At 40.3% G+C, this 16379-nt stretch overlaps 1 protein-coding gene across 1 annotated transcript in view; it reads left to right on the top strand.

Moving 5' to 3' along the window:
* The window catches only part of STX12 (syntaxin 12), a 33083-nt gene extending 21999 nt beyond the window's left edge, over positions 1-11084 (top strand). Inside the window, exons 5-9 of the mRNA XM_045782299.2 lie at positions 1021-1064; positions 2627-2732; positions 6214-6286; positions 7221-7303; positions 9078-11084. Of these exons, the coding sequence (XP_045638255.1) occupies positions 1021-1064; positions 2627-2732; positions 6214-6286; positions 7221-7303; positions 9078-9170 (399 nt within the window). The 3' untranslated portion in view covers positions 9171-11084. The remainder of the gene's footprint in view (positions 1-1020; positions 1065-2626; positions 2733-6213; positions 6287-7220; positions 7304-9077) is intronic.
* The last annotated feature ends 5295 nt before the right edge of the window (positions 11085-16379 follow it).

The following is a 16379-nucleotide window of genomic DNA, read 5'->3' as shown; positions in this document are numbered from 1 at the left end:
TGTTTATAGCAGCATTACTTGTAGTAGTCAAAAGTTGGAAACATCTGAATGTCCCTTGGTAGAATAGGTAAGTGCCTGATGGTATGTTCACATACTGTAATATCGAACAGCAAAGAAAGTGAACGAACAACAGTGACATTCAGCATCAGGGATGGATCTGGCACAATCTGGCGTGATCCAGTCAAAGCATGGAAGAATACAAACAGTATAATTCCATTCATGCGAAGTTCAGAAGCAGGTAAAATGATATTAAATAAGGATACATATCACTATATTGAAAATACAAGAAAATGATCATCGTGAAGTCAGAGTAGTGGTTACTTTAAGGGTGAGGAGGGGCGTTGTAATTGGAAGGGCGTAGAGGTAGGCTTGAGGGCACGATCAGTGTTTTGTTTTTTGATTTGGGGAAAAAGTAAAAATTAAAAACAACCACCACAACAAAAAACCTCACAGTGTTCCTCTGGGTGGGTAGAATTTTGAAATGTGTTTCATTTTGCTTGTTCTTTTAATTACTGCTATTATAAAAAGGGAAAAACTTATTTTTGAATGGAAATAGATTGCTCGTAACATTTTTTTCTTAACTTTTTTAAATACATGCGTTAGACTGATTTTTGAAATGAGTCTGCCACTTTAGTGCCTGATATGCCATAAATGTCCATACATCTTTACATGTTCTGAAAATTTGTTTCCCTCCAAGTTTTCAACTCTTTCCCTTATTCTACCTCCCTGCAGATTGTAAAATAGGTTATCACTATTACTATTGTTTACTCCTCTTTCCAACCCATGTTCCCTCCATCCTGTTCAGTAAGGTTACCATTCTGAACCCAGATTTGCTTTCACCTACTTCATACCCATTTTCTAGCCGAGACAGATTGCCACAGCCCTGTGTCATCTTACAGATCCTGTTGGAGCCAAGGGATGTTGCTTCTTTATACTGTAGCGAAAGGAAGCCATTGTTTTGTGTGTCTGTCTGTGACATGTTTCTGGATAACAGCAGCAATAATGCCATCTGCTTTCTAGGCGGAGGAGAGGCAAAGAGAGGAGCAGCTCGTCTCATTTGATGGGTAAGGAATTATCCATACAACCTGCTGGCTAGTTGAGATGGGATTCTATACTTTCTACTTACTTCTAATTTAAAAAATGACTATGGAGAAGAAAGAAAAAATAAAGGGAGACCTGGGGGTGGGTAATTTATAATCCACCAAATAAAATTAAAAAGTCAAAACCTTGGGCTTTTCTAAGATCTTTGAATTAGGGAAGAAAGAATTTCAAGGTGAAAAAAAAAAGCCAGAGAAATCCCTGATGTCTTTGTGTTGGGGAGAGAGCTTGGCTTGCTAGGAATAAGTACACACCCACGAATCTACAGATTAGGATTTTACCTTTAATTCAGATTTAAGATTTTCAAAGTTCTGGATCTCTGTTTACGCATCTGTAAAATGGAGGCAACTCATTCTTTCAGGAGTAGTACAAGAAAAAGCAAACAGTTTGCATTTGAAAGACATCTTCTTTCTTAACTTCTCCAGACTGAATTAACTAATGCCATAGAAATGTGTTGGTGTTATTAATTCAGAACTTAAAATACTTTATCATGGATATGTAGCTCTCTCTTCCCACTACACTGTGAACACCTCAAAGGGCTGTCTGGTGGGCTCTCTCTTACTCTGTTTTGTATCTCCAGCGCATGGATGAAACTCTTTAAATACTGTGGAGATGATGTCTGATTTATGCATACTGTTGGAAAAATGCTTAATACTGTATTTTCAAAATGTTTTATGTCTAGCATCATATGTAGTATGCCTTTCTTCTAAATATGGTACCTGAAAAGAAGAGTTATAACATTTCACTAGTTTTTTATTTTAGTTTTCTCTTAAGAGGCATTTAACCTAGGGGCTCCTGGGTGGCTCAGGCGGTTAGGTGTCTGCCTTTGGCTCAGGTCATGATCCCGGGGTCCTGGGATCGAGCCCTGCACCGGCTCTCTGCTCAGCAGGGAGTCTGCTTCTCCCTCTCCCTCCGACCCTCCCCCTCCTTGTGCTCTTGCACTCTCGTGCTCTCTCTCTCAAATGAATAAATAAAAAACTTTAAAAAATATTTTTAAAAAAAGAGCCATTTAATCCAAAGTATAATCTCAAGGAATGTTCTGAAAAGAAGAAGATGTGGTTCTCTTAGACTAATTGGAGAAGCATTGACAGGTCACTTAGCCTGCTCTCCACCCGTTTAGTACCCAAGAGATGAACAGAGCTTACACTCTGAGTGCTCTAGAAGAGGATGGGCAGTGTGCCTCACTGAGCTTCAGTGACTTCAGTCTCTGTCTGCTTTCCTTGTCTAGCAAGTCCTAGCAAGATGGCAGAGTGTACCCCTAACTGGAAAACAGCAAGGAGTCCCATCCCTCATAATCCTGCTTCATCTCAGTTTTGCCCAGGGAAGCTGAGACTTTGTTTTCTTGGTATTATCAGCTCTTTGCCTTTAGATATGAAGAACGTGGCCCTCAATGACTTAGTATCAATACCAGAGGAGTTGGAGCCCTGGTAATGTCCTTGGATAGGCTCTGCTGCTAGTAGAAATGTTGTAGGTGTCTCATGCACACCTTGGAGAAGAGGAATCAACTCGTGTGCTTGTCTCTTTGCAGCCATGAGGAGTGGAACCAGATGCAGAGCCAGGAGGATGAGGTGGCCATCACTGAACAGGATCTGGAACTTATTAAAGAGAGAGAAACAGCAATTCGGCAGCTGGAGGTAAGAACCAGGTATCTGCATGCTTGACTCCATGTATCTGCACTCTAATCCCCCTGGATTTTCTCTCAACGATTATGAAAAAGCATGAAATGAGTCCTTATGTGATTTGCAAATTATGGCTCAATGTAATCATGGTGAATATGAACTATTCTTATGGTGGTACTGGTCATGGTGCCCGAGAAGACTCCGCTCCTTTCCTCAGTTACCATATTCTACGTGGTCCTGAGATTGAGCCCGCATCAGGCTCCCTGCTCAGTGGGGAGCCGGCTTCTCCCTCTCTCTCTGCCCCTCCCCTGTGCTCATGCTCTCTCTCTCCAGAGCGCTCGCTCTCTCTCTCTCTGCCTCTCAGATAAATAAATAAAATCTTAAGAAAAAAAAAAAAGACTTTGTCCCCAGACCTCAATGCCAACTTCTAGATCAGGTGGGATTCATGGATAGAGCCCCTTTGGGGGCACCTGGGTGGCTCCGTTGGTTAAACGTCTGCCTTCAGCTCAGGTCATGATCCTGGGGTCCTGGGATTGAGCCCCGTGTCAGGCTCCCTGCTCAGCGGGGAGTCTGCTTCTCCCTGCCCCCCCCAACCTTTCAGCTCATGCTCTCGCTGTCTTTCAAATAAATAAAATCTTTTAAAAAAAGAGAGAGAGAGGGAGGGACCCTTTGCTTAGTCTGAATAGCTCAGAATAAAGGCAGGCCAAAACGTTTGCTTAATTTTTGTGCATCCCAAAGTCCAGTCCCAAGTTGTGGATATGACTTCACTGCAGAGAAACAGGAGCAGTTTTTGAGGTGGGGGTTGAGGGAAGGGTCTCGAGGCCTTTCTTACCTGATTTTCCAACTGTAACTTTACATAGTGACCAGTATATTCTTAAACCTGAGTGATTTTCTCCTCCATGCAGCTGGAAGACTGCCATCCCTGGGGGGCCAGTGGGGGGGGGGTTGTAGAGAGGAGAAACTTGGAGCTCCTCCATGACCTTCATCTGTGGCAGTGGCTCTGAACTCTACCTTAGAGTCACTTGGAGATTTTTTTTCTAAATGCCCAGCTGTTCTCCCTCCCTTACCAACTATTAGTTTGGACTATGTGAAATTCCCATGTTTTGTGGATTAAAAATGGGCAAATAGGCACAAGATCTTTTTTTTCAAACTTCCCAGGTGATTATAATGTGCATTCAGAATGGAGACCCACTGCCCTAGAGACCATCAGTGTCTGTGTTTAGATGGAACAGTTCATCCTCAAGTTTGATGATTTTATTGCCTTCAAAGATGTCCTATCTTTTCTCTTTTTCGCCTACTGCAACTAACCACCGACTTGGTTCCCTAACGTTAGAAATACTGTTCTAGCAGAGAGTCGAGTGAGACACGGAGCTAAGGAAAGGAATGTAAGGTCGAGGACGTCAGGAACATAATGGGCGCTTCACAAATTCAGCATTAAGTCCGAATGCCTTAGCTGGGACTGGATTTTCATATCCAGTTATTTCCTGCCTCTAATTTACAAAGCCTATACTAATGGAAAAACAACATACTGTTGTGTCTGATCGACTCTCACATTGTGCTTCTGACATTTCTGGCTACCAAATGTGTGGACTTTTCCACATCAAGCAATCCTGCAACACCAACTAGGTGTTTTACAATTTAACCCAATTCCAACACTGTCTACCTGGAGTTAGCATCAGATCCCACAGGTTAAGGGCTCAGTCCCACAAGACTGCCCCCTCTCCCCAACTTGGGAAGCCAACTATAAGTCTAGGTTATTACCTATGCTTCTCACTGACAGGCTATCAGTTGGATGTTTCCCATGATTCCCTCGTTGGGTTTGATTAATTTGCTAGAGTAGCTCAGAACTTCGGGAAAAAGTCTATTTACTAGGTTACTGGTTTATTATAAAAGGATACAACTCAGGAACAGCCAGATGGAAGAGATACACAGGGCAAGGTATGTGGGAAGGGGTGCAGTTTCCATGCCCTCTCCACCTGCACCACTCTCCTAGGACCTCCGTGTTCACCAACCCAGAAGCGCTCTCAGTCCTGCCACTTAGGATTTTTATGGAGGCTTCGTTATGTAGGCACGATTGATTAAATCCTTGGCTCTTGGTGGTTGATTCGGCCTCCAGCCCTCTGATAACATGGTTGGTTCCCCTGGCAACCAGCCCCTCATCCTGAGGGGCTTTCCAGAAGCCTTGTTCTTTAAGCTCAGGTGTGGTTGAAAGGGGTTTGTTATAAGTAACAAAAGATAATTTTATCTCTTTTACCACTTAGGAAATTTCAAGGGTTTTTAGGAGCTCTGCTTCAGGAATAGGATGAAGACTAAATATGTATTTCTTATTATAAATCACAGTTTCACACCCATGTTATAACCAAGCTGGGCTGTTTGCTCTTTAACTCAATTAACTTTTTGTTTATATGGCTTTTCTTTTGCTTTAAGGTACAACTCAAGTCCTACCTTTTCTGCAAGCTTTCCTCGGCATACCTTCCTATACCATTTACTAGTCACTTCCTATATAATGACTTTTCTTATTTATCTTATTGTGTGCTCATCCCACCCCTCATCCCCGTTAGCTAGTAAGCCTTTTTGTATCCATAGCAACTAGCAGACTGTCCCAACTACAGTAGACTGTTAGCAAGTAATTGAGGTTTTGATGTGCTGGTAAGAACTAGTCTTGCCAAGTTACGATTCGGAAGTCGCGGCTTTCAAGGCATTGTTTTTTCTTGTAGCATTCTGAGAGGCAGTGTATTGCAATCGAAAGAGCATGGGCTTTAGAGATATTCTGGCTGCGATGCTTAGTTTCCTTACTGACCAGTTTTGTGACTAGACAGTTATATAATCTCTCTGAACCTTATTATCCTCAAAGATACTTGACCTCATGGAGTGACTGACTGATTAATGTAAAATATCAAAGAGGCATAGTAACATAATGAAAACATCATGAACTTTTAATTCTCAGCTCCGCCACTTGCTAGCTTTGAGCCGTTGGGATAAGTCATCAAACCTCTCTGAGCCCCAGTTTTTTCTTCTGTATGATGGGCATAATACATGTCTCCTTGTATTGTCATGAGGACCAATCAGTAATGATTAATCATAGCTGACACTGATGAAGTGCTTATTGCACAGTTCTAAGAATTTTAAATATATCAACTCATTTAGTGCTTCTGCACTTTAGTATGAGATGGGTACTGTCATTGTCCACATTTTGGAGGGGACAGCCCAGAGAGGTTCTTAACCTAAGATGGTACAACAAGACTATGGAGGACTAACTTTACACAGCAAGACTGTGGGTCCTCTCTAGCTGACTGTCAGGCCCCAAGAGTCTGTGCTTAATCACCTACCTGGTATAGTGCTTGGCACATAGTAGGCATTTAGTAGATATTAATTAACTTTATTTTCATTTTCAGTTTATGGAGAAAGCATGATTTATAAGCCTTAGATACACATGTAGAGGAATTGAATTGTCTAACATTGTTACTTAATGTTAATGATTTTTTGTAATCCTTAGGCTGACATTTTGGATGTCAATCAAATATTTAAAGATTTGGCCATGATGATCCATGATCAAGGTGATCTAATTGGTATGTATCATTGATACCTTTAACCTCAAGGTGAGTTGATAGTAGTACTCGTGTGTGAAGAAGTCAGTAAGACATGTCTTAGGAAATTAGAAATGCCACTTAAACATTATTAAATTCTTTTTTTAGCCCCCTTTTTATATTGTCAGATATAGAAACTAAAGTGAGACCTCCATGATTACTCAGCTCACTTGTCATAGCCTCTTGTTAAGTCTTTGGCTGTTTAGGGAAATATCTGTTGGCTTCCCAGCTTTTATCTCCAGAAACTTACATAATTTTGGGATTAGTAACCTTTTTTTTTTTTAAGCTTTTTATTTGGAAATGATTTCAAGTTTAGAAAAGTTGCAAAAATAAAAAGACTACAAGGAATTCCTTTATAACCTTTACCCAGATTTACCTCTTGTTAACATTCTACCCCCATTTGCTTTAGATTTGCTCTCTTTCTCTCTAAATGTACATGTGTATACATAATTTTTCCTGAACCATTCATGGGTAAGTTGCGTACTTCACAACCCTTTTGCTGCTAAAATAGTTTAGTGTTTATTTCCAAAGGATAGAGCTATTGTCTTAACCAGTTAGTAACTTTTGATTCCATGGCTGGAAAGTTGGAATGGTCGTGGTGAAACCAGGACCAACAACATCAAGAGTGTGTTTAGGGGCACCTGGGTGGCACAGCGGTTAAGCATCTGCCTTCGGCTCAGGGCGTGATCCCGGCGTTATGGGATCGAGCCCCACATCAGGCTCCTCCGCTATGAGCCTGCTTCTTCCTCTCCCACTCCCCCTGCTTGTGTTCCCTCTCTCGCTGGCTGTCTCTATCTCTGTCGAATAAATAAATAAAATCTTTAAAAAAAAAAAAAAAAGAGTGTGTTTAATTTGCAATCTTGAAACATCCGATTGCGGTAAAAACATCCACTGTCCCTTCTTTTTTTTTTTGCAGACAGTATAGAAGCCAATGTGGAAAGCTCAGAGGTACATGTAGAGAGAGCCACTGATCAGTTACAGCGAGCTGCTTACTATCAGGTAAGAGCACGTACCAGAGAAAGTCACTGTGCTGCAGACTTCCTGAGCCATCCCAGCTCACTGACACATTGAGAACAGCTGCAGCCTTTGGCTCAGGCTTAAGCTGGAGGCCAATGGTCGTCACTGCAGTCACGGTCCATTTTTAATATTTTCCTCTGCGGAGATATCTACAAAAAGACACCAGTCCGTGAATAAACTTATGCAGAAGCCTCTTAGCTACAAAGCTAACCCCATAAGCTGGCATGATACCTAAATCTGGTATAAGGCTAATTTAATATTCCGAACAGCTAAAATTTGTTTCAGTTGGGAGAGTAACACGTACAAAGCAGGACTTGGTGGATACTTTATGTTGACTGCCGCCACAGAGGATGGACATAAAATCAACTCCAACTATTTGTGAATAAATAGGGGGTTATCATTTTTCTGTGAATAAACGGGAGTTAATCATTCTACTTTGTATGAGGTGATATTCTTTTACATATAAGCTGAAACTCTGGTTTTGTGACTTTTACCTGGGTCTCTATCTCCAGTGTGCAGGTACTGTAGTTGAGGTCTTTTTCATTTCCTCTCCATTTGGTGCCATACAGCTTTTCAGAGATAAACAGCATTTCAGTCATTTTCCTTGTTTCTAGGATAGTTGTATTTTACCTGGAAATGTTCTTTTTTTTTTTTTTTCAAAGATTTTATTTATTTATTCGACAGAGATAGAGACAGCCAGCGAGAGAGGGAACACAAGCAGGGGGAGTGGGAGAGGAAGAAGCAGGCTCCCAGCAGAGGAGCCTGATGCGGGGCTCGATCCCATAACACCGGGATCACGCCCTGAGCCGAAGGCAGACGCTTAACGACTGAGCCACCCAGGCGCCCCTACCTGGAAATGTTCTTAAAGAAATTTGTTTTAGTAATAGTGTTTCCCTTTAAAAACGGAGTGATGAAATTGTCAGACAGTAAAGGAATTATGAAGTAAGTTATATACATCCATTCAATATTATGTGGGAATTAAAAGATGCTTATGAAGAGTATATAATAACATTTTTATGCTAAAATGTTCAGTGAGAAAAACATCAAGCATCTTACAGAATGATCCCAATTCTGTCAGATAACAATATGCATAGATAAAAGATCATGAGAAAATACAATAAAAATGCCAGTAGTTTTATCTGTTGGTGGTTATTTTTTTTCTCCTTGTCTATATTTTTTACAATGAACACAAAACTTTATAATAGATATAAAACCTTTATTAAAATACACATGCACAGGGGCATCTGGGTGGCTCAGTCAGTTAAGCATCTGCCTTCAGCTCAGGTCATGATCCCAGGGTCCTGGAATCGAGCCCCACATTGGGCTCCTTGCTCAGTGGGAAGCCTGCTTCTCCCTCTCCCTCTGCCTGCTGCTCCCCCTGCCTGTGCTCTCTCTTTTTGTGTCTAATAAATAAAATCTTAAAAAAGAAAAGAAAAATACTCCTTAGTACCAAAATAAAAAAATTCATTTAAAATACACATGCACAAATAACTTATTTTATTACAAATAATGCCTAGCAGCATAGGTATAAACAATCCCTTTGCAGAAATGTATTAGGGGACCTGGAATTAGAACTTGCCCTACTGCCTCGTGCTGGTGACTGTTGAGGTTTTGGGAAGGGTCTCTGCATATTCGTGCGTGGATGGAGTTAATGCTGGATTATGAGGAGGCAGATTTATGAAGCACTCTTGGAGTCTTAGATATGAAAAATTTTACTTGTCTCATGAATGTCTTCTTTATATATTTTTCTCCTCAGAAAAAATCTCGCAAGAAGATCTGTATCCTGGTGCTTGTCCTGTCCGTGATTATTGTAATCTTGGTGGTTATTATCTGGCAAATTTATAAATGAAGTATTGCCTCAGAGCCGCCTTCTGCTGAGCTGTTTTCAAGGGCACCTGCTTACTGGAGTCTTGCCAGAACAAACTGATCACAAGAAGAGAGCATACACCAGAATGTCCTGTAATAATTTAGTTAGAAAATAACTACTAACTAGTCCTTTGGAATTAGTGACCTATGGAGACAGTATTTATCAATTTATGTATACATTTTATTGATTTCTCAAATTAGGAATTAATTTATGTGGACTTTGCTTTCTCTTGTATTCTGATTGCCCTTCATCTCCAAGTGTTTACTGAAAATTCCATTCTAGATATTCTTGTTTTGACAGGTAACACTACAGTCTTGTAATATTGTCATTTTATGTGTATACTAGATTCACCTTTTTACTAGCAACTGAGATATAATTACTTTCTGATAGCCAGCACATTGTCAGGAGCTATATAATAAGCTGGTACTTTTTTTATTTAACATTTTAATTTGAATTTCCAAGAAGCCTATTCCTTATCTGCTTTGAAAGATTTTGGCAATGTATTTAACTGGAAAGTAAAAAAAATTGCACATTTGATCCAGATTAAAAGTATCTATTCGAGCTGGCCAGTTGTCAAGGTACCTGTTAACGGGGTTTAAAGTTTACTTTATTACCTGCTAGTGTCATCCATGGCAATTCATGTGCACACACACTAAACCATCTTGTTCACTTTTTTAAGAGGTTAATTTAATTAACATTATGCTCTCTGGGGTCCCTCTCCCCCTGTCTGTATAGAAAGGGAAAATTAGACAAAGCATGCTTTTGGAAAGCAAACAGGAGTTGTTTGGAATGATTTAAACTTTTTGTTGTTGTTCACTTGTGGTTCTGCATTCCTGGTGAATGATGAATATTGCTGTCAAAAGGCTGCCCCTTCCCCATAAGGGTTGCTGGGCATTTGATGGCAGGAAGATTAAAAGCTAGACTGAAATTGGTTTAAAATTTAGTTCTGTGAACCTGGTGATAAAGCAAAGAAAAGGTTCATTTTTGTAAATACTGCCGGTTTGGAATAGTGATGTTAGACTTATCCTAATTTATGAATAAGAGATTAATCTCCATGCATAGTTTTAGACAAAAAAAAAATGTTTCAATAAAAGATTGCTGTCTTGTAATAGAAATGTTGTCTACTTCCCTTTTTCACACAGGTCTAGAGCAGTTAAAGGGAATGTAATTTCTGTAGGCTCTTACATAAGTATGAGTTGGGCCAACAATTTCAGTTCATCCTTTAGTGAATTAGAGGACTGGGCTACCCTCGATATATTTATATTCATTTCTTCCACTCCCTCTGTTACTTAATCTCCTTTTTACCAAACTAATGTGAATAGTAGGGAAACAAGGGCCCAAATGCCTAAGTTTCTTTGTACTCTTGCACCATTCCACTCCTTAATACAAATAAACATTTTAAAAGCTTTTGTAGTAAGTTTTTATGAGTTAACATGTCGTAGCTATTAGGTGATACGCTGTCCTGAGAAAAATTGAGACCAGCGAGAAGACTGGAGATCAGGTGAGGATTTGTTTGGGGGTGGAATAAAGGGCTGCTGCTGCCCTTTCCCTGAAAAACAGGATGGAGCTAGTGGGGTGTCACAGGGGCCCAAGCAGCAGCTTCAGGGCTCATTGCTTAGTTCTACAATCATGGCCCCATCAGCTCCAAATTACAGCTGAACTTGGGTACATCATTTGTTACATTTCAGACAAAAAAATTCCTGGTTGTGAAAAAATGATTTCAATTTGGGTTAAATGAAGCTATCATAGTCTGTTCGATAATACTGTGTAATTCAGTGGTGGTGGTAATAGTTGTGGGTAGCCAATCTGACCTTGGCTTAGAATTCGAATGGCCTGGAGTTTATGGTAGTTGCCAAGAGGTTTCGCTAGGTGATCTTAATAAACCTGTTCACAGAATCCTCCTTATCTGTGCTTTGTTTGTCTTTGTGGGGAAAGGGGCATGGTCTAGGACAGTGGTTCTTAACCATGGCTTCACATTAGAAACTAAAAAAATACTGGTACCTAGGTGCCAGTTAGTTTGGAGTATAGCCTGGGCATTTAAAAGCTCTAGATAATTCTCATGTGTAACCCTGGTTGAAAACTATTAGTTTGGAGGTCAAAAACTAGATGAACACAGAAGGCTGAAGAATCTTGGCTCTGCCATTAACTTGCCATAGGTATTTAGATAGGTCATTTAACCTATAGGCGCCAAGTTTTCTTGGTAGCTTTCTTCTAGCTATAACATTTTCTGATTATAAGGGTTACAGGGGTTTGGTCTGAACATACAAATTCTGTTTGTCTCAGGGGCGCCTGGGTGGCTCAGCCGTTAAGCGTCTGCCTTTGGCTCAGGTCATGATCCCAGGGTCCTGGGATCAAGCCCCGCATCAGGCTTCCTGCTTGGCAGGAATCCTGCTTCTCCCTCTCACACTCCCCTTGCTTGTGTTCCCTCTCTCACTGTCTCTGTCAAATAAATAAAACCTTTCAAAAAAATGTTAAAAAAAAATTCTGTTTCCCTTGGTATTCCTTTTCTCTTCCCCTTTCTCCTTCCTTTATGGAATGTTCTAGAAGTACTAAGCAGATCTACCATTCTCTCAAGTGAATTAAAACTACAGTACTATACAGGGTAAAATAGAAGTGTCATTCTGGGCCCTTCCTCTGGGAATGTTCCAGATCAAGAACTTGTAGCTACTAGGCTGATGCTCTCAGGGCAGGTTTTGTCTTATCTGCTAAGGGGTGGTGATAAACACTGTCTTATACCATTCAGCAACAATATCAAATTGGAATTACCATTCCATCAGTGCAAAGTAAAACACCCTAAGCCTCCTCCATTCATTTTTTAAATTGAAGTATAATTAACATACAGTATTATATAGTTTCAGGTATACAACATAGTGATTTGATATCTATAGACAATGTGAAATGGTCACAAGTCTCGTTACTATCTGTCACCAAAGTTTTTACGTTATTGACGATATTACCTATGCTGTATATTATATCCCCATGAGTTATTTTATAACCGGAAGTTTGTACCTCTTAATCCCCTTCACCTATTTTGCCTGCCCCTGACCCCTCCGTAGCCAGCAGTTTGTCTCCTGTATATATGTCTGTTTCTGTTTTGTTTTCTTTGTTCATTTGTTTTGTTTCCTAGATTCCATATAAGTGAAATCATACGGTATTTGTCTTTCTCTGACCTATTTTTTCTAGCATAATACCCTCTAGGTCTGTCTATGCTGTTGCAATGAGCAAGATTTCATTCTTTTTTATGGCTGAGAAATATTCCATTATATATATCCCATTTTCTTTATCTGTTCATCTATCAATGGACACTTGGGTTGCTTCCATGCCTTGGCTATTGTAAATAATGCAATGGACATAGGGGTGCATATGTCTTTTTGAATTAGGGTTTCCATTTTCTTCAGATAAATACCCAGAAGTGGAATTGCTGGATCATGTGGTAGTTCTATTTTTTTTTTCTATTTTTAATTTTTTGAGGAACCTCCATACTGTTTTCCATAGAGGCTATACTGATTTACATTCCACCAACAGTGCACAAGTGTTCCCTTTTCTTCACATTCTCGCCAACACTTGTTATTTCTTGTCTTTTTGATACTGGCCATTCTGACAGGTGTGAGGTGATCTCTCATTGTGGTTTTGCTTTGTATTTCCCTGATGATGAGTGACATTGAGTATCTTTTCATGTGTCTATTGACCATCTGTATGTCTTCTTGGAAAAATGTCTACTCAGGTCCCCTGTTGATTTTTTTAAATTTATTTATTTATTCGACAGAGATAGAGACAGCGAGAGAGGGAACACAAGCAGGGGGAGTGGGAGAGGAAGAAGCAGGCTCCTAGCAGAGGAGCCTGATGTGGGGCTCGATCCCATAACGCCGGGATCACGCCCTGAGCCAAAGGCAGACGCTTAACCGCTGTGCCACCCAGGCGCCCCATGTGCCACCCAGGCGCCCCTCCTGTCGATTTTTTAATTGAATTTTTTTAATATTGAGTTGCATGAGTTCTTTATATATTTTAGATGTTAACCCCCTATTGGATATATCATTAGCAAATATCTTCTCTCATTCAGTAGGTTGCCTTTTCATTTTATTGATGGTTTCCTTCACTGAACAAAAGTTTTTTAGTTCGATATAGTGCCGTTTATTTTTGCTTTTGTTGTCCTTGCCTGAGGAGACAGATCCGAAAGGAAACTATTGCTAAGGTCAATGTCAAAAAGCTTACTGCCTGTTTTCTTCTAGGAGTTTTGTGGTTTCAGGTCTTATATTTAAGTCTTTAACCACTCTGAGTTAGTATGTAATTTAAAAGAGTGGTTCAGTTTCATTCTTTTGCATGTAGCTGTCCAGTTTTGCCTACACCATTTATTGAAGAGACTGTCCTTTCCCCTATTATATATTCTTGCCTCTTTTGTCATAGATTGACCATATGAGAGTTAGTTTATCTTTGGGCTCTCTATTCTGTTACATTGATCAATGTGTCTATTTTTGTGCCAGTAACATACTGTTTTGATTACTACAGCTTTGTAGTATAGTTTGAAATCCAGGAGTATGGTATTTCCAGCTTTCTTCTTTTTGTTCTTCTTAAAACTCCATTCTTTTTTATTTAGAAAGGGTGCCTGGCTGGCTCAGTTGGTGGAGTGTGTGCCTCTTGATGTTGGGGTTTTGAGTATGAGCCCCATGCTGGGTGTAGAGATTACTTGAAAATAAAATCTTCTAAAAAACCCAAACAACTCTATTCTTTCCCCCCCCCTTCCTATCAGAGGTCATCCTTAGTCATAGGAATGAAGCTTTTGCTCTTGATCACTAAATGTAGACCAGAACCCAACTCAGATTTCAGTCTATCCTATATCCTAGGGCTAAGAATCACCGGCTTCTCCCTGCTTTCCTAAACATGTTAAGTGTATCCTTAAGTTTCACAGGATTTTTCAGTATTGTTTTTCAGTGCTATGAAATACAACTACTTTAGAGTCTCCATTTAACCAGGATATAGTGTGAAAGGTTTTGATACTCAACTCCTGATCCTACTTATAGGCCATTTGAGTAGTTCATTTTAATACTTATCCAAAAGGAAATTTGATTGACAATGTAGCACTTAATTTTTAAGGGATAAACTTGAAATAACGGGATTTTTAATGTTGGACTCTTGATTATGGACCAAGTTTTTACCAGTCCATGAAGAAATGAGAAAAATTATGTAGTGGGCTTTTTATTTTTATTTAAGATTTTATTTATTTATTTGAGAGAGAGTGAGAGAACACAAGCAGGGGGAGCTGAGAGGGAGAAGCAATGAGCTGAGCAGGGAGCCCAATGCAGGTCTGGATCCCTGGACTCTGGGATCATGACCTGATCTGAAGGCTGACCCTTAGGTGAATGAGCTACCCAGGTGCCCCTGTAGTGGGCTTTTTAAAGTACCATCTTTGGTGGGGCGCCTGGGTAGCGCAGTAGTTAAAGCGTCTGCCTTCGGCTCAGGGCGTGATCCCGGCGTACCGGGATCGAGTCCCACATCGGGCTCCTCTGCTGGGAACCTGCTTCTTCCTCTCCCACTCCCCTGCTGTGTTCCCTCTCTCGCTGGCTGTCTCTCTGTCACATAAATAAATAAAATCTTTAAAAAAAAATAAAGTACCATCTTTGGGACACCTGGGTGGCTCAGTCTGTTAAGCATCTGCCTTCGGCTCAAGTATGATCCCAGGGTCCTGGGATCGAGTCCCACATCAGGCTCCTTCCTCAGTGGTGAGCCTGCTTCTCCTTCTGCCTGTGCTCTGTATCACAAATAAATAAATCTTAAAAAAAAATAAAGTACCATCTTTGTGTGTGAGATAATGACCTTCCAACTTTTTTAAAAGGATATTTCAAGACTATAAAAATGAGTAGGTGTAATGTGAGTTGTAAGTCTTCATTTTTAAATCTCCTTAGTTGACAAAATAAAAGTTGACATCCCTATATTACTTCCCCCCCGGTCCATGACATCTCTAATGTCTGTGAAACACTCGTCTGGACTAGCCCCATCGTGTTCCAACTGAAGAAGCTGAGGCCAGGGATGGCAGTCTAATACAGGAATTTAAAGCTAGAAGAAGTGCTCTACAGGTGCATGGTTGTTTGTGGGATAACATTTGAACCCTTACTACCAGTAATTTACTATGCTAAATGTAAAAATTTTTTGTATATTTCTTGTCCCCTTTTTGTGGATTAGGAAACTGAAGCATAGTAAGTAATGTGCCCATGGGCACACCGCTTAGGAATGATGGAGCCAGGATTTGATCTCAAGCACTCCGACTTAAAACCACACCTTGAGACACTCTACAATGTGTTTTTGCTCACCTCCTCTTTCATGAAGCATTCTCTAAAAATCTGGAGTAGTGGCAATTTCTGCCCATCTCTTCTTTGATCAGCACCTTGTGAACTTTTCATTCACCACCCTGCTAAATGAAGCCTCTGGTTTGTAGTATCTGTTCACGAACACAAATTTGTGTCTCCATTTGATCACTCATAAAGAGGTTTTAAGAAAGTTTTCTGACATCAATACGCTCCTAATGTCTTTAGGTTCTATTCTAAGGGGGTCTCAAAGTCTAAGAAATTAATATTAGTTGAGATACCAGAATCCCAAGGCAGCTGGCCCATCAGTCTTTCCATTTCAGGGACTGCTGCCCTTCAGTTTGCTGATCTATACTGACATCACCGGCGCCCAAACAAAGAGCATTTTGCTTTATAAGGCCTAGGTAAATGTAAGTGCTATTACATCAGAAGCCAGTGTGAATATCCGCTGTGCTGGAAACAAGAAACATGGCCGAGGAGTAAAGAATTATAAGGGTAAGAATATACCTTCAGGTTTCTTGGGTATATATCAGCACCGGAAGGGATCAAATAATGGACCACACACAGAAGCTGAGAAACTGAAAGGCAAAGTTGACATTTGTTATCAGGTCACTGTTAGCTAGAAATGGCTTCGACACCACCTTATGCCTGAAAAGGGCATGGAACCTTGAAGGCCTGGACAATCTCTGTTGATAAAAGTACCTTGTTCTTTTCTGTTATACTCAAAACACTTGAGAATAATTCCTTCTCAGGAATCATGTACTCGTGCTCAAAGGAGGAGCCATAGCCTGTTTTCTTGAAACGAAGTTCAGAATTTGTATATTTCCTATCAGCCTCGTCTTTGGAATCCCACGTCTGGGAAGGAGAATATTAACAGGTCATTTGATAAGTG

Source organism: Ursus americanus, chromosome 33 (genome assembly GCF_024610735.1).
Source record: "Ursus americanus isolate L20-20 chromosome 33, mUrsAme1.1.p, whole genome shotgun sequence".
In the NCBI taxonomy this organism is placed as follows: Eukaryota; Metazoa; Chordata; class Mammalia; order Carnivora; family Ursidae; genus Ursus; species Ursus americanus.
The sequence above is the reverse complement of the archived record's forward strand: the minus strand, read 5'-3'. Positions and strand labels throughout refer to the sequence as shown.